The sequence below is a fragment of the Ischnura elegans genome, chromosome 7, assembly GCF_921293095.1.
Source record: "Ischnura elegans chromosome 7, ioIscEleg1.1, whole genome shotgun sequence".
Classification (NCBI taxonomy): domain Eukaryota; kingdom Metazoa; phylum Arthropoda; class Insecta; order Odonata; family Coenagrionidae; genus Ischnura; species Ischnura elegans.
In genome coordinates, this window is record NC_060252.1 from 53,474,965 (window position 1) to 53,494,851 (window position 19,887).

General features: G+C 35.2%; 1 protein-coding gene and 1 long non-coding RNA gene across 3 annotated transcripts in view; one reads left to right on the plus strand and one right to left on the minus strand.

The window, feature by feature from the left end:
• The window catches only part of LOC124162221 (cell adhesion molecule 2-like), a 49,680-nt gene that overhangs the window by 11,980 nt on the left and 17,813 nt on the right, over positions 1–19,887 (minus strand). For both annotated transcript variants that reach the window (XM_046538681.1, XM_046538682.1), the window contains one exon: positions 1,763–1,936. In XM_046538681.1, the coding sequence (XP_046394637.1) occupies positions 1,763–1,936 (174 nt within the window). The remainder of the gene's footprint in view (positions 1–1,762; positions 1,937–19,887) is intronic.
• On the plus strand, positions 4,913–9,221 carry LOC124162222. Its single transcript, XR_006865511.1, has 3 exons — positions 4,913–5,034; positions 7,056–7,195; positions 7,523–9,221. It is a non-coding gene; the product is annotated as an uncharacterized LOC124162222 (long non-coding RNA).

A 19,887-nucleotide genomic window follows, 5' to 3' on the forward strand; every position in this document is an offset into this window, starting at 1 on the left:
AATGACAACTATATTACCAAATCATGAATAAATAGCATTATACGGAACCAATATTTAAAAAAAGAAACTACGATCTCAAGGATAGTTTCAATAATTCATTCCAGCAACAACAATCTCCATCACATACAAACTTTATTGTGATGTTGTACTATTGTTTCCTTCGATTCTGTAGGTACAGCATTACTACCACACATTATATAAGCATTGTTAACAACTTATCCAATATCGTTTATCTTAATCTAGCAATAAGTCGTAATTTCCGCAAATAAAAAGATTGAGAATGACGACAACCATAGAGCATGACGCTCTATGACGCTCTCTGATGATGCTCTATGACGACAACAAACTGTGCCAATGAGTCTTCACTTGTTTTTACCCTTCTTTCATTGGTGGAGACACGTGAAACTTCGGATATATTCGGATTTTCCCTGTTTGGGAAGGAATGGGAACCGTACCGACTGGTTTGAAACCGACGACCTTACAGAATCGCTGAAAGTGTCGTCGTCGGTGCGGAATCCGTTGTCGGTACGGTTTGATGTCCAGTCGGTGGGCTTGAAAGGGAAACCGACCCGTGCGGCACCGACGAAATACAGAATACGGCCCCTGTTTCTGATTTCCAATTTATTCAAGTACATTCCATTCATTCACAGAATGTCTCAAGAGAAATATCCCACCTATAATCACCCCACCACTTATGTAGGGTTGACTAAGAAACGCATGTAACGGCCTCTTGTTCTGTATGGAGGGATATGTAGGGTCGACAAAAAATACTGGCCTAAGACCAAGACAGAACCCCAATGGCATGAACTCAACTTATTCTCAGAGGGAAGTCTGAAAATGTCATGCCACATCATGATATCCATCTTCAAATTGACTAATCTTGTGAGATTTTGATAGCAAGTCATTGATATTGGCTTGCAATTGATTTCAGTTTTTCCCTGCCAGTGAGGCTCAGCAGCTGATACCCCGTTGAAAGTTGTAATTATCCTATAGACAAGAACCATAAGTAGAACAGTTGGTAGACATGAATAGTAGATGTGCACGCCGCAACAGAAAAGGAAGTTATCTCGCATGTACCCTTTCAACTAACCGGACATTAAAATAACATATCATCAAATAAAAAGTAGAGATGGGACAGTTTGAATCTCTATCCAGTTTTTGAGGTTGGAACAAGTACAAGAACCAATACCAAAAAGAAATGTCACAAATAAATCGTGGGGAAACCTTTTTGAACCCTGTTCACTCATTGAAAGTAAAGGGCTTGCAAAACAACTGTGGAATGACACTGTTTTTGGAACCGGGACCAGAACCAATGCCATAAAAAAACCAAGACTTAAATAATTGGTGGACAAATCTATTATGTAGTACTCTGTTCAGTCATTGAATGTGAAAATTTTGTTCTGAATACCCTTTGTCCCTTAGCTTTTTCTCTCAGTGTAAACAAATCATTACAACTTTAATTGCCTTACAGTGTTTTCAGCGTTAGAAAAAGGAAACTTTTTCAGGAACACAATAAATTTCATCCCATATGACCGTACTAATGAGACAAAAACTCCTTTAATAGTCGAAATTGAGGTCTTTGAGTTCAAAGTTAAGAACTAGAACCAGATGCAGGAACAGAAACTGAATCCCAGTCAAAAAAAAAGTGAAACCGACCCCTGCCCAACAAAAAATTGTAAGAAAAACTCTTTAGGCTAATTAGAAATACAGTAGAGAATACAGTGGCAAAGAAAATATTTTAAAAAATAGAAAAGAGAATTACCTTTAACTATAACATAGGTAGTAGCTTTTGTAAAGTTGGCAACATTCTTGGCAAAGCACGTGTAGTCTCCTCGGTCGTCCATAATAACTTCATCAATGCTAAGAATAGCATTTGGCACTCCATTATCTTCAAGCAGCTTGTATCGCCCAGACGTTTCATTAATTGAAACATTTCCTAAAATGAAAAATCAACTTAAAATGGTCAATCTGTTCATTAAAGAACTTTCATAGGTGACATTTTCAGTGTTGGTAAAAGTACTGAGAAAAAGCATCTGGGCTTAATTACAGTCATTTCGTACGGTAAATAATCAATTATCAGTACAAATTAATGCTTTTAGAAGTAATTAGTAAAATAACAGTTACAATTACTTCTTGCAAGATTGCCCACTCAAAAGACCACCCAACAACTGTTGAATATTGCAGTACAAAGGTGGAATAATTGAATCATAGAAATAGCTGCAGTTGCAATTTCACTCGCGATACATACAATTAATTATAACTGCCTTAACCACACAAGGGGTATCAAATTTTGTACCCATCCTAAGTAGACTACAACATAAGGGCAGCTGAACCTATACAAGCCAATTATGGTACTCAGTGATTCAAAGTTATCTATAGAAGTAAGTATATCTATATCTATATATAGTAAGCTATATCTATAAAGTTAAGTATAGCAAAGGAAAAATGTTTGATCTTTCTAAACAAAAAGAAAAGTAAAAAAAAAAGATGAAAAGAAATGGTCTGACTTCGAGAGTTCTAAAAGAATAATTATTAAATTTAAAATATTCACTCTCTTTCAACCTGAAGGTTGGTTAGATAAGTGTAGAGCACCTCCATAATATGGCCATTGGTAATTATAATCACACATGCATGGTAATGACGCTGTTATCTTTCTTCTTCTTTATTCTCTTAAAAAAGGCACAGATTGAATAATAGTTGGGGGAAATACTTTCATTAGATTGGAATTCAACAAAATTCATGGGATCTAATTCTCTCAACCAGCATTATAGCTGCCCTCTCCAGCAAGAAATATAAAAATTAGGAAAAAATCATAAAATAAAAAAATTAGATAAGATATAACTTTCCCTAATCAAATATACATTTCACGTGACAAGATGAGGACTTTAGAGAAAGAGATACAGGAAAAATGTAGACCTAGAAGTGAGCTGGAAACCAGCAAGTGATAATAACTTAATCATCAGTGGTATAAGAGATGAAAACTGCAGAGGAAATAGCTGACATAATTACATAGCATTTAGATCATTATACAACAGATAAACAAATAATTACAACAAAGACAACCAAGAAGTATACTTGAGCATAAATATATGAAGCATAATCCCCTAACGCCAAGCAAATGGTCAACCTGGACAGCCCCAGACTTCGGAACATGACATTTTGAAAACTTGATAGATTACCCAGCTAGCACATTATAAGTCATTGAGATAAGGTGAAAGGAAGAAATAAGGAAGTCGCTTCTCAAGTAAGCTTGTTATGGGTTTCTTACGGCCAGGGCGACAAACATCCAGAGTAATGGCAAAATGGATGCCAAACTTTCAGCACTTCCGTAGATGCTGTTATTATCCCATCGTTACAGAGTGTTAATTAAGGCCTTTATGCATTAAAACAATGTTTTTATTATTGGCGCTTCTATATTATGAGGAGAAATAACATCATACCGCCATAATTTGAAAATCATTCACATTTATGAACTGATAGCTTAACGAAGGTCTTAAGAAAAACACAATTTCACAAGAATACCAACGTAGAATAATATAAAAATGCCGGAAGGAACATCTAATATACGTATTGTAGTCGTCGGGTTATCAAACCATAATTTAAAATTCATAAATGTTAAAATGTATGGACCTTGAATAAATTCAGTTTTTCATGCACATGCCAAACAAGTTTTTTTTACATAATTGGATATTTAACTAGTAACTACGCCAACCTTTCTCAACAACTGCCGTAGTGTAGTGGTTAGCGAGTAGTACTTCGGTTCCGAGGGTCGCACGTTCGGATCCATCCTGACGTAAATTTTTTTCTTTCCGCCGCATGGATAGAGTACTTGTATTATGCTTTATATCTTCACTAGCCGGTTGCTTGCAGTTATTAATTTTTTTCTATTTACGGGAAAATCTGTTATCAGTTGTTCAGCCCTTCTAAAAACTCGCTAAATTTCCCCAATAGCCTTTAATTCATGTCAAGATGAGCCGCGTAGCATGTGTAGTACGCTGTTCAGCCGCCTTTGGCGCTCCAACAGAAGTGACTTACATTGCCTGTGGATATTTGACGGCATTCCTTACCTAAACGCCCCTAACGTCTTACCCTTGCCTTATATAAGTCCCTTAGCTTACGATAAGCTGCTTATCAATTTTTTCCGTAAGAAAACCATAAGAAACGGTTAACTCACTTACTTTGTGCTATCTGGGTATATGAGTTGTCACTAGAAATTAATAACACATGATATTGACGAATAGGTATTGTTGAAAATAAACACGCAGTTTTATTACATATTACCAGCCCATACTATAATTTATAAGAACTATGAATCAAAACACAACTGATATACATATTTTTAAAATTTAATCACTACCCTTGAAAACAAAACTATAAAGGGAAATACTACAGGGACTCCTAACGTGCAGGTATAACACTACTACCATGTTGAAGCAATTTCTCTTTTGCTACAACCCAGACAGCACCGAGAAGTTATGTACACGTGTTTTTTTGGTGTAAATGCGGTGTAAAAATAAAACTCGGATATTATCATAATAAATCCCGTGTATGGAAGTATTCTACATTTAAACGCCCATTTTGCTATACTTTCGTAATGAAATCTATTCATGCCATAATTTTTATGTTTTTTTAAATTGCTTGCGTGCTTCCAGATAGGCAAATGTATAATTTTAAAAATATATTTATTTAAATACGTCCGTGACTTGATCAAATGACTGGATCGTCCTTTCAAAAATTGCCACCTTGATAAATATTGTTTCAGATGTAAATTGATGAGCGTACTTAATATTGGCGCATAATTCTTTTTACAATAAAAGAAGATAATGTTTTTCGTGATATTTCTGATATTTCGTGATGCTGATGGTAGCAGACATGTTGGACTATGAGTTCTTGTTAGCACCGAGTGTGGCGCTCCGTGTCGCTGGATAAACACAAGGACAAGGACGCAAGATGCAACGATAAAACCTCAGGTACCACAACGCGCTAATATTGCAACCTCTGCCGTCTACTGCTCCTTGCTGCTTTCATAAAAAGGTGAGTTATCAATTTTTTATGCGACTTACATTTGTTTGCCATACGTAATCTTATAAATGTGACCTCTACCGTGAGGTTCGTGATGTCATGAAAATGGCCGAAGGACGCCATTAGGTAATAGCGCATTTGTAGTTCTATTATTCATATTCTATTCTGTTATCCTTGGGATTTTTATTGGATCTAAATTTATAATTTCTCATCTGTGTGATATAAATACTTAATATACAGCTGGGATTCGGCGGTATTCGTCTTCGGTTCCACTTCGACGCTATCTTCGTCCGGTGATAAGTATATTTTTCATAAATCTTTGAGCGTCAAAATTCCAAGTACCCTTTAAGTAACTATGTTAAGGTTCTTGGCTGATTCTATGGTTTCAATTTGCTTCGATTTCGATTCACATTTATTTATCATACGTAGTTAACTTTACAAATGTGTTGCTTTCCCTGAGGTCGTGGCGTCATGAAAATGGCCGAAGGTTCATTGTCAGCCTTCCTTTTTCTTAGCCATTGCTAAAATATAAAATATTCTACTGTTTCATCCACTGAGTTTTTATTGGCTCTTAATTCATTATTGCTCATCCGTGTGGTTTAATTACCACAAGTAGAGCCGTTATTCGACGCAATTCATATGTTTGCCGGGAGATTTGTGTTATAATTTTGGGCGTCAATTGGTGACTTTATTGGGCTATTTGGTCCGGATTTTTCAATTGATATTTTGGAGAATCAAGTATATGAGTGCTAGTGTGTAGCATGTTGCCACGACGATTTAACGTCGCTGTTAATATGCTCGTGAATGGTTAAAAAATGAAAGCTTTTTTCGTTGCTGTTATTATCATTTGTTACGGTGATATTTGTTATAATATAAGCTAATTACATTTCGTTAATCTCGTAGTAACACTCGAAAGTAATCCTGATAGAAAGGTGTTAATTATTTTTTTATTTACAATCTCGTGCCAAGGTTTTATGAATTTTTAACCCACATTTTCATACACACATATATACCCTTGAATGGATCCAAAATAAGTATTGTAAATTACTTGATTACAATATTGAGAAAATACTGCAGAAAGACCCAGGATGCTATAGATATGTGCATTTATTGAATTTGCAAGCTCCCTCAAATCGTAGAAGACAAATTGGAATGTTCAACTTAAATGGCATATTGTTGGATAAGATCAAATTCACTGATTTGTTTTCTTTTATAACTTTTAGAGTTCCAAACATCAATACAAAAATTTCGCCCCATTTTTGTGTCCATTATTACCTGCCATCGAACTACACCAAAACACTGCAATTTATGTTGTAATAAATTTGATCTCTCTCATTCTTCTTCCTCAAGTTCTAAGAAATATAAATAAAATAATGTAACTGTGTGATATATCAAAATGTTGCTCTCTGTCAATATAAACTTTTTTTTGCATTTATCTTTTTCTTGAGTATAGATTTCGTAAAAATATCATCAAATTAATTAAACACTCAAGTGTACTCATTTTAGAGAAGGGTGGGTGGAGATGGACTCACTACTTGTAACTTAGTCTCATCCACATGAGAATACTATGAATAGGATTGGAGGCAAGACTGAGGCTGGTATAATGAAAAAGTATTTTCTGAGGCATGCTCACTTATGAACCAGCAAAGGTCACAGCATACTCTAGAGTCTTCTGCTCTGTTAAATATAGAAAGTTCACGGCAAGAGGATTGTTTCCTGATGATTAGGACATATTTCAGTTCATATATATTTAAGAGTTGGTTAGATTTCAATATTATATGTAGGGTCATCAGCCTTGCTGCAAATGACTGTACTTTTTTAATTGGTGAGGTACTAGACGTGCTTCTCATATTTTTAATAAAAAACTATTCTGAGATACTAAAATACCATTTCTTATATATATCACTGTGTCTCGTTTTCTCTTGTGAATATTGATCTAAGTGATGGCATGACATGGTGTAAAGAAATAATTTTGAGACCATATATGTAATCATAAAAATGTTTTAATGTGTCCTTTGCATTTATAAATCTAGGAAGCTCCATAGGAAACATTGGTTACGGTCGTTTGATGGAGGAGGATAAACATTCAAAGCTGGCTGATATAAGCTGGCCGTAGGAAGGAGTCTGGTGAAATGGGTATAGACCATACTCTGTGGCGTGATGTGGAATACAGGTACCAAATACTTATTCAAAAGTTATATCTCAGGGAGGGAGTTGGCACTTAGTTTCACATGATGCCTAAATATTGTAATATAAAATTGTTTGTTAGACCAGTTTGCACCAGGTTCCATATTTTATAACTTTTTGTTGTGTTCATCATGGCATCTTTGTTGGAACGCTTACTAGTTGTAGGCTTTGCAATGTCATTCGTCATTGCATGTGAAAAAGATTGTTCATATGCTATAAGTATTGCTTCTGCATTAAAAGGTATTAGCACATAAATGAAGTGATTGATAGCTTTGCTACTTCAACAATAATAATGATTTTTATTTTTTTTCAGGGATGAATTGGCATTGATGAGTGCTAGTACGAAGATAAAAACATTTAGCATGGTATGGTAGACCAGAACAATTTTGACTCCTTAAGACATTTAAATTTATGATTTTTTACATATTTTGTTACATTTTTCATTTAAGTACTTGAAAATTAATTACAATTTTGTTTACCTGCATGTGTTCCTATATACTCTTTGATACTTTGACACTTTGATACCAATTTCATAGGAGTAGAAGTCCTAATTATTGAGTGTTGCTTTCTGTCCCTTCTTAGATTTTATTTTCAGTCACTGTGTGGTTTTTGCGGAGGATATGTCAATTCTAGGGTTTCTTTGAAATGAGATGGGCTTGAGTAGGTTCCGGGAATGACTTGGGTGTTGAATTAGGTCGCGAAGTACCACCAACAGGATTTTCGTACAGCTCTGATAAATTTAAGCTGGCTGTTTTTTTGGATTCAATTTTTTAGCAATATCTTTTGGGTTATACCCATAAAGATGTGAAGTTTCAACACATGTCTTATTAAGGTTTGTTGGCTGCTCATTAACAGCATCATAGTGTTCGTGATCAGTTTCGTCATTCATTGATTCGTCAACATTCTCTGGGTCAATGATGATTTGTGTTTGAAAAGCTTTTTCAAAGATGAAGTCCACGTCATTGAACTCTTCCGGTATAAAGGGAAAGATTTCTGCTACACTGAATCCTGAAACACCATTTTGCATTCTTGGGATCTTAACATACGCTTCATGAATGTCGCAACAAGGATGAAAGTTTTTTCAGGGTCAAAGTTATGTCGTTTACTGAAATCTTCTGGAGGTCATTAATCCATAAGGGCCTGTCCCACTGTAAATAAAACACTTTCTTGAGAGAATCATATAAAAAATCCAAAGGCTGTGATTATGCGGGGGTATAAAGACAACATGAACATGATTACCTCTATGGAATTCATAGCTATCAAGAGAGATTTGACTTTATGGTTGTCCATAATCAATTACACATGAACTTTCATAGTTGATTTTTTTTATCCATGAAATTTTTTAGCCTATCTGTGGAGAGTTCTTCATTTGCCTATCTGTTATCAGAGCATTAGTAGATTTAGTCTATCTGGGTTAGTAATCTTTTGTATCTTAAGGAGGCCAAATAACCGTGATGATGAAGGGTTAATATTGATAAAACTCTGTGGAATGTTTGCACTATTTGATAAAATCATGTTTTTTTCTGCCTGTCAGTGGGAAGTAACAATTGTTGAGCTCTTGTTTCATTTGTCTCTAGTACATAATTTAAAGATTCACAATCATTATCCTCATTGAATTGTTGACATTGTCATGGCACTCTTTTCACTCTTATATAACCAAACTGTTTCCTTTGTCTCTGCAGGTGATAGTATGGTCCTCGTGTTTACATAGAAGTATAATTCTTTTGATTGTTCTTTCTTTATTTGATGGTATGGGATCACGGGTATGGTTTTTCCTATTAATGAAGCCCTTTTTGTGATTGTAGATGCTACTGAGTATTTGATAGTGAGTGGTTCATTCCACAATGAAGTTTCACAGACCGACTGTAATTCACTAAGGATTTTAAGTCTCTTGATTGCTGGGGATGCGAATGAAGTCTCATGTATGCTTTGTTTATTCTGTATTTCGTATGCTTTGTTTTGTATTCTGCCATTCACCTAATAGTGTCCAAATAAATTTTTCTTAAATTGAAGTGTCATTAAATTTCTGTAATTAAAAATCTGCATTTGAAAGGTTTTCCCATTTACTTGGTTGAAATAAGTCACCTAGCATTAGGTGGGCTTCTTCAGTGATCACCATCATTAATGGTTGAGTTTTTCTGTGTAAGTCCTCATGTTTAGGATTGGTAAGCATTCCTCATCCATGAGATGTCGGACGCCAGTGGCAACCAAGGGGAGTTGGGTAAGTATGCATTGTTTGCCCCCTGGGGAGCAAAATCAACCACTTGGGATATTAATTTAATAGTTCGGGGGAAGTTAGTGTCTATAGGGTCTAGATCTATAGGAACTTATAGATCCAGGATAGTTTTAGTTGACCTCTTAATTGTAAGTTTAGGGGGTTGCATTGATTGTGAATTCTACTACTTGCTTTCATTGTATTAAACACCATATCACATTAAATGGTGCATTTTGAGAGGATCACGTTTGTTTACAGGAATGCTGAAGGACCTTCTTCCAATGAAAAAACATAGCGGTACAGCCTTCGAAATGCACCACTTTAAATGTACTCACTGGTAAACTACAAGCTTCCGCTTTTTATGCATTCGGGGTCATAGGTGGTTTCTGGTGATAGTTCATTGAATTTACTAATCTTTTTTGGTGAAAAATTAAACTTTGTCATTCAACAGAATATATTATTAGGTTATATAGATCACCCTATAGATACTTCATGGAATTTGCATTTTGGATGAAAAAATTGAACTTTGTTATTCCACATATAAAAAATTAAACTTTGTAATTCCACAGAAATCAGTGTAATTGCAAAGTTTAATTTTTTGATCTGTGGAATAGCAATGTTTATTTCATCCTAATCGTTCAGGTTCGAGAAATTGTCAAGAGCGACCTATCGATGAGTCAATATATATCGCCAAGAGCGACCTATCGATAGCTCGATATAATCGACCAATCGATTTGGCTGCAGCGATAGTACTGCCAACTAGCGGCCATATTTGAAAGTAACTCAATGTTGCGACGGTGGCGTCGCCCTCGGGAATCGTGGTACTACGTGGGACCTATGGAATAATATACGGATAATACTCGTGTATACACCAGAAATAGCGGACATAGTACCGGAAATACACCGCAATTACACCAGTCCTACACGAGTAGAAACGGGATATACACGAGTTTTTACCCGTGTTTTATCACGATTTTACACGGGTTTCGCACTGCTTGTGCTGTATGGGAATGAAGCATTGTCACAACTGAAAATTCTTCTACAACTCATGATCTCCAATCGTGGCCATGACAAATGAGTTTAGAAGAAAAATGACAAGTTATTAGGTTTCACGAATAACTGTAAGGTTATCTTTAATCGATCAGTTTTTCATCAAAACCAATGGCTTGGTGAAAAATGATGACTAAATTTGGTAATTTTCACAAGTAAAAGAATTTAGAGTACTGAATTAAGAGAATACAAACAAATTTCTTGGTAGGAATCGGTGATAATAAAATGAAAAATGTTAGTCTTGAACGTAAGCATTTAAATGGTAAAAATATATCAAAAGTAAAACAGAGTAGGGAATGACCCCAACAGCACACATTTGGATATACATAATGTATTTATATTGTATTTTCATGGGTCACATACATATGTATTTTTGTTATGTATAATATGTGTAATACATATATGTATTATTGGATGTATTTCCTTTGTATTCATACATATGTAAAAGTGGTACGTGTTACACGATAAATACATTTGTATTTTTGAAATTTGAATACTTATGTAAATGTGGTCAAAAATACAAATGTAAATATCGTGTAACACTTGCTTCTTTTACATAAGTATGAATACAGAGGAAATACATATGTAAATGTGGTCAAAAATACAAAAAAGATACATTATGTATATTTCCTGTAATTTTTGAGAGGTGGATTTTCGTGGCGTCTAGTGAAATGTTCAGAAACATTTTTTGCAGAAATAATATGTTCACTGTAAACGCCGGAATTCCTCATTTCAATGATCATTCATCCATTCGAATTTATACCCAGGAAGCTTAAAAATAAATCATATACTGATCGATGTGAGCAAGGGTAGTATGGCGACCATATTTATGTTAATTTGTAAATGCACGCAAAATACAGACGTATTACATATGTAAAATTCAGTTTCCATCCGCGAAATATACACATGGAAAATGGTTCACAATACATGAAAAATACAAAAAATAGTTCTTGCACAGCGCAAAAGTAAAAGCGAAGTTTAATTTTTTAAACAATATTTTAAATTAACTGTTTAAACAAAAAAATTAAATTCTCAATTCTGTCGCAACAAGCTAGGGAAGTGAGTGGGAGTGATAATGTCGTTAACAGTTAAGCTCGGCATTTCGTTCGAGACTACGAGAACGTCAAGAACGTGCTGTAGGAGGAACTCCGGCTACTGATGTATAGTTAATTTTATATTTGTTTGTATTATTATACGTATTGGAAAAATTGACATAGTGTTTTAATCCTCGATAACCGGTGCGTGTCGATGGTGTGCTCAAACCGAAGCTATGTTTTGCTGGAAATGTGCTTCAATCCCGCACGTTATTGCGATTCGTGCAAGCCAGCTCCAACAGTTTCCTGTCACTGGATAATTAAGGTAAGGAATGATTTATCTTTTATTATATTGTACGCATACATAGACTACATTAACCCTTTCATTGCGTAGCATTTTCTCAGAGTTGTTTCACATTGGCGGAGAATTTCTTTTCACTGCATTGACTTTGTTTTTCGAAAATATGAATACAATTTCAATAAAAAAAGGATTTTTATATTCATTTGAGTATTTATTAAACAATTTGTTCATGGCATCACAGTGATGCCATCCGCACCCATGTGATATATGCTCCGGATATTTATGCAACCCGTTACACAAACATAAGGAACGACGGACAACATATTTTTACGTAGCAACTAAGAAGCATGAAATAATTTCTGAAATGATGGCGGAATTGGATTATAAATAAGATAAATATTTTTTCAGATGTAATCCACTATCCCTGCATCATATTTTGGGTTAATAAAAGTTTTCGAATTTTAATTTTTACATTTCTAAATTTTTAAATTTACTAGTAACATAGATTGGCATGCAAACATATGAAAGTTATTTGATCTTTTTGACATTTTATATTGCGTTAATGCTGCAAAAATTAACTAATAATTCTGAAAGGGTTCAAACACAGCCCTGGAACTTCTACTCATCGTACACCATCAGAGGTAGGTATACTGGTTTGCCACTTTTTAGTCGTTCTTAGGACGTGAGGAGGATTATATCTTCTGTTTTGCCTTACAGTTTCAGTGGTGTAAGTGTCTTTTTTGAGTAACTCAATAGATATTTGAACAGATTATTATAATTTTCTCAGTAGGGTAGCCACAGGAGGGAGTTATGGATTACAACCCCCGTTGAGGCGCCAAAAATGGGTAAATTGGCCCCCGCACCCTGTGGAAGGGCACCAAAATCTCCGGCAAAGACCCCCCATTTCAAAATCGTGGCTACATGACTGTATAAACTGTGACCACAGAGAAGAAATCTGTCGATTAATTTTCGCACGACTTTGTTTGCATGTCCTCTGCCTCCAACATCAGGATCCTCCGGCCCAGTGTAAATTATAGCATCTTGCACGAGGCCATTAGGCTCGGAAAGCATGTATAATGTTATACAGTGTTTGTGACACCAAAGCAACATGGACTCATGAAGCAGGGTTCTTTACCCGAATAGTAAATTTCTTTCATTCTTTGAGTGAATAAATTCAAAAGGGCCGAATTTTATGCCAGGGGTCTCTTGGTATCGGATCATCTACTCCAGGGTTCCAGCCAAAATGTATGCAATGGAAAATTAGTTGAAATCGGTCTCGGGAAAAATTGCTGTGACGGCAAGAAAAATCGAAAATATTTTCCTACCTTTTCCAATAATCTGGAATGGATGGCCATCTTACAATACTTCATACAATCATACATTAAGCCGATGTCCCACGGTCAAATTTGCGTCAAAATATTTTGATCAAAATTTTTGTCCAAAAATTTTGATGCAAATATTTTGCTACAACTGGACTGGGGGTGTCCCACGATGCATCTCATTTTGATCAAAAACAAACGAAAGACGATATTTATGTAAACAACTAGGAAACTTGTGGAGGTGGAGGATTCTTTCTTTTTAAGCAGGCGAAATTGTTTGAACAGGCCTCTTGAACATCAAAGATGCGAAAAAAAGAAAGCAGAAGGAATGCTGAACTTGGCCTTGGCTGGAAAAGGGGTATGAAAGCGTTGGAATAAGCATGCTAAACATGTTGGAGAAGGAGTTGGTCGCCGATGTTCCCGTTTATTATCGATAATAATTGACGACAAGTCAGGATATTTTCATGTCCCTTATCAGCAAGGTTGAGGGCAGAATAAAACGCCAGGATACAAACGTGAGGCAGTTTATTCCCGCGAGGAAAATGTTATTAATAAATGATGGACATTGTGGTTGAGGAGATGTTATGAATAGTGCTGTAAGCGTGCATTTAAATCACATTTTTCTCTCCTAATCTAGCAGTTTCTAAAATAAGGTCCTTATCCTATAATCATAGTAATAGAAACGGGCAGCTGTAGTGTTTCACAGGTACAATCGTCAGTTCATATTAGTCATTTCTCCAGCTGCTCGCTCGCATTGTATGCCTTCCATAAAGCGTAAAATTCGGCCTCGATACCTTAAGTAAATCTTTTATTATTTCCAGAACATCCCTCCTGGTATTGCGATTCTAAAGATCGCTTCCTTTCTATTTAAGATCATCTGATTATTACGGATTTCCTAGTTGAGAGCTTCCATCGCCTATCACTAAGACAAATTTTTGCTCATATTTACCTTTAGGGCCACACCAGGCGATGAAATAGACGATCACGAACGTATATATATATTTGAAATAATGTTTTGTGAATTCAGTTCGTGGTATGGTGATATTATAAATTTAAAACTAAACCTTTTAGTATTCCATACAATACTAATGAAAAAACTCAACCGGTTTCGATCTTTTCAGGTCCTTATCTAGAGGTTTACGATTAAGATAACGACCTGAAAAGGTGGAAACCGGTTGGGTTTTTAATGCATACTGTGTGCAATACAACAAAGTTTATTTTTGTGTCCATAATATACATAATTATTAATTAAAATACTCATGCAGACGATAAATAAGTTTAACGTATTTGGCCTGTGTGTCAGCGCTTGGCGATGCTTTTTTGTCAAAGGCCCTGTGATTGGTTGGTTTCATCCAATTGGATGAAAATTTAGAACCTGTCCTATCCATTTGTACAAATCGGTGATTTGTACAAACGATAGGACCAAAAGCCAGTTGGACAAAATTTTGACCGTGGGACAGGGTGCGCGTCAGTTGCAGCAAATTTTGATCAAAATATTTTGACGCAAATTTGACCGTGGGACATCGGCTTTAGGTATATCAGACCAAAAATATCTCCCATTCCCCACGAGTAATATTCCTATGCTTGGTTATCCTTGAAGAACTGCATGTTGAGACGCATTGGCAATATGGACCAAAGCCTTTCAGACGAGAATATTTCCTCCTGCTCCCGCATACTTGAATCCTGAAAGTATACCTCAGTTAACACCTATAACATATACTTCAATAAAATACATAACACCTACAAAATACACAAGAATGATGAGGTTGCTCTTTTGCAGGCAGAAAGAGATGTGAGCGTCAACATTTACAACCGACGTACAAGAAATTTGTATCTGTCTAAATGTGTATGTTCCAGATAAAACGGCAACGTATAATAATCCAAAAATAATTGTTTCTTTGAGATTAGAAATTTTGCTGACTTTCTTTTCTGATTATAATAGCTCTATTTGGTCAAAGTAAAATACGTAAATTGCTTCAAAGTTAAAAAACAACCTTCGCGGTGAAGACCCAATGCAGTGTTCCATCTATACACTTGAGGAAATTGTGCCAGAGGTAGTTTTATTGCGAGGAGATATTCTAAGCCTAGTTCACCAAAGGCTGATACATAAACGGTCCTTGGGGTTTGAAAATAGGAATAAAATTAAAAATGAAGGTTTCTCCCATATTCCACTAAGAGGCTAAATATATGTAAATACTGAAATGCCCAATAGAAAAAGGCCATACGGTAATATCAGAAAAAATAAAATCTCAATAGAGGAGTGAAAATGCACGCAATCGAAAGATGTCCGAAAGAGAGACTGTACTAATGTCGAGAGTCGAAAAAACTGAGCAGGAAGACCTCACCTTCTCCACCACATGCACATAACAGAATACTTTGCATTTGCATGCATTTCTCATAAGAATGGCAAAAATACTTCTAAAAATAGAGATAACAGGAGACACAGAGTGACTTGTAGTCTATTCCGCGGTGACATAAAACGACTTTTTTTTTGAGCCCCGAAATTTGATCATTTTTTCCCCAAAGATTTCCCCAATTCTAATTTCTCATTCAAAATGAAATAAATATAAAAGTTTTCCTAGAACCTTTAATATTTCCCGTGAATAACGAATTGGTGGACGTAATTATTCGAGCCTAGTAACTTTAACAAACTCAAACGAAATAAATGAGAAAAAGTAGAAAAAATCTATTTCTTTTTCCGAAACCAAAATAATCAAACCTCTATTGATGGGATCGTTCAGAAAATGAGTTGCAAATGTGTTATGGAAGAATGTTATGAGTTAAAACGGCATTATGTAAATATTAAGTTTTAACAATAATAAAAAGAGAAACATATTATTCAACTGTGTTTAGCTTGTGTATTGTGACCGTATTTTGAAATACGAAAATATTTTTCGTCGGTGAGATGAAAGGAAGATTATGACTAAATATTGTTTACAAAAATTTTTATACGACTAAAACGGGGATAATAACCTTCAAATGTGGCAAAATTTAGTACAAATATTCAGAAGAGTAAAGAAAATATCACATTTTAATTTTTTTGTAATGGCGAAAAATCTTACAAATTAAAAAGTACTCCATAAATGTAAAAAAATGTACTAAAAAAATATAAACTTTTTTTCAAAAACGGAAGGCATATCAAGGTAGCCTAATCCAATGTGCGTGCGGGAAATCATCGTGAGAGTAGAAAGAACAGAGCGGAGGAGCGTAGGGAGCTATTGAAGGACATAGGCCGGCATGGCATCAATGTGATGCCACCCGCCCGTTGGCAGGACCTATGCTGGGCATCAATGCTATGCCATCCGCACTCAAAGGGTTAATTATGTTATTTGAGTATATTTGGATACAACCATTGGCGCAATGTGTTGACCACATTGCGCCAATAGAGGTAATTATTTTGTTTATGTTTGGCTATTGTTTTCCTTTTTTGTTGAGTTATGTATCGAGGAGACTGGTCTCCATTGAAGTTATATGGTAAAACATAGTACTATGTTTTACCATATATTACGTAATGTCAATCTTGCACGTATAAATTAATAGATTATGCGTCGTATAGTAATTCCGTGCTTCGCGGCTGAAGATACATTTTTTTTCTTTTAATTAAGAGCAGAAAAAAATGTTTAAAGGAATGTTTTCGTTCACGTGTAAGTTGCTTTATCGCTGTTTATTACCACAACCTACTGTATTGTAGTTCTTGCATTCCTAGTTATCCTATGCTTTAGTCATAACATCTTTGACCGTAGACTTATCAGCGTAGCCTTGTCACTAATAGATTCCTCGAGGTTCCGAGCCGTTTTGCCCACTACTTCTAATTATTTAACGAACAAGAAGTATTGGTCGTGTAATATCGGTTCCCTAAAAGCAAAGTGTAATATTTCTTTCATATTGAAATGAAGTCAATCAAGGTGCATTTCGTCGTTATTATTAACACAAGATAAATACGTAATTTTCATGCGAAAGTTTGTCATTATATGTAAGAAAGAGGTGCGTATGGGCCAAATTAATTAATTATAATTTTATTTTCATGCTCTTTCGCGCATACCTAGGAGGCGACGATGTAAATAGCTTGGCCTGGACAAGAGGAGAATGGATTACGGAAAAAACAACGAAGCAAATCCAGAAGACCATGTGGAATTGTTAATACCGAGGTAAGGTTTGAGGGAAAAATTATTTTTATCCATAATGGAGAGGTTTCTTAAAGTTAAGCCTAAAATTATCGGTTGTATGAAATTTATTTGTTTGAAAATTTGATATCACAAGTTTATATTTTTTCTGTGTGAATCATCCGCTACTAAATCATGGTACTAATATATTAGTATCATGTACTAAATAAGCATACCAATGGATACACTTTTTCCTAGTTAATTTATATTTAACAGTAGTCATATGATCTTTTCTCATATTTCTCATTCTTCTTAAGAGAAAGGCTATTAATTTTGTAAAATGAAAGCATATCCCCAAAATATATGATTTCTCAAAGGACAAGGTCAAATCTGCGCTAGCTGGGACCTCGGCATTATTGGTAAATGAAAAAATTTAAAACTTATGTCTGGAATCTAGCAGAGAAGCCAAACTTTCATTTGCATTCAGAATACAGAATTAGTACTAAAATTACAGACTTCACAGAATACTGACTGCCTATATGAATTGAAAAAAAAAAAAAATTTAAAGGCCTTGAGCTCCTATAGGAGCTCAAGGCCTTTCAATATATTCAGATCTTACAAAAAGATATATTTTTGCATGACTTTTAAACTTGACTTCTTCTTTTCTCCTTTCAGGAAGTGGCTAATTGAGCAGAGTTGGTTTCCTGAATTCAGGTTTCTTCTTGTGCAATTGGTTACAACGCTTGTTCCGTGCTAATATTTTTTTCTACTTTCCAAATCAAACCATTGTTTGTACTTTATTTATCTTTGTGCCATTGTTTTAAACTAAGTTTCACCTACTGTTTGCTTGCCCTTAATGCTTGTTAGCAATATTCATGGCCACACTTGTTCTTTGTGTGTATTATTTTATTTTTCTCTTTGAATAAATGTTTTATTATCTGTATGTTCTGGTTTCCTTATATTTATTCATCCGTTTGATCCATATTGATATTGAGTGGATGTGGGTCAGAAAATCAATATGTATAATTCGTGTACGAGGGCCTGCAGATACATATGTATATTACATGTAAGGGTATTCAGATTTCCAAATTGTAATACGCATGTATACATACATCCTGAGGGACTTTTGAGCCACTTTTACGTGAAATATACAGACGTAATACGATTGTATTCCATCGTATACATATGTATAATTCATGTATGGGTATTCAGATTTCCAATTTGTAATACGCACGTATACATACATCCATAGGGACTTTTGAACCACTTTTACGTGAAATATACCGATGTAATACGATCGTATTCCATCTTATACATATGTATTTGGTCACGTATTTTTTGTGTATTATTGATGTAATACAGATGCCGTGTTATCTGGGGAGTATATAATGCAACAATCCCCCATTTAGTGTCCAATCAATCTGAATTTGACTCTTGTGTCCTATGTCATTTGCCACAGATCTTTGCAGTATATTGCATTGATTCACTTAAACAAACATTCCATACATTAATGATTTTCTAGGACAAATTATTTGAATGATATCTCAACAGCAATTTCAAGAGGAATATAAAAATTTGGATGAATGACACAACCGATTTTGCCAGCCAACTCAGATTTTAAGGTTTTGATTTGTTTAACAACACATTCGACCATGAATCAGAAATATTAATTACAAGGAGCAAGAGCCACTTGAGTTACCCTTTATTAATTACAAAAATATTAAGCAATCAACTCCTAATTACAAAAGCATGGTGTGGTGGCTTGCTGGGTGGAGTCTTTTATTATTGATCAAAAACTCCACCCAATGGGAAGAAAACATCACCAAGCTTGCAGAGATATCCCTTTACTTTATCCCTTTATCGAGTACTTTCTTCTGGTGGAAGAATGTAAGAAAGACAAATAGTTTTTATCAACAGATATTTGGAGCAGCGATGGGTTCCCCTATCTCTACAGCATAGCCAACAAATTTATGGAACATAGAGAAAACAGAAATCCAGAATGTCGCCCACAAACCAAAGATTTTGGTGAGATACATTGATGATACTTTTACTATGTGGATGCGTGGCAAGGAGAACCTACAAGAATTTTATAATTATTTGATTGGTATCAATGACCACAAAAAGTTTACAACAGAGGTGGAAAAAGAAGGAAAACTTCCATTTTTGGACATTCTCGATGAAAAGAAGAAGAATGACACATAAGGGCCTGCGGTCTATCAAAAGCTGATAGCAACAAATTTCTGCCTACACGCCCTGTCTCATCATCACCCATCTCAAATGAATGGAGTGGTCAACAACTTGATTCACCGCTACTACAAAATAAGCGACCCAAACAACTTTCCTGAAGAAAGATGGAAACTAGACATCATTCTGCGGGGAAATGGATTCTACAGCAGAATTATCTCACGAAAATTTAATAAGGCCATGCAAAAGAATAAGGAAGACAAAAACAACACAGCAGAAGCTGTGAACTCCTCAACAAATGACCTCAGTGACCAGAATAAAGTCTTCCTGCGATACATAAATGGGACAACTGACAGAATAGGAAACATCCTACGAAAATTTCAGATATGGACAATCTTTTCTCCTCACTTGCAGATAAAACATCTCCTAAAAATCGTCAAGGATAGAACTGCACTACAAGTCGAAAGAGTCT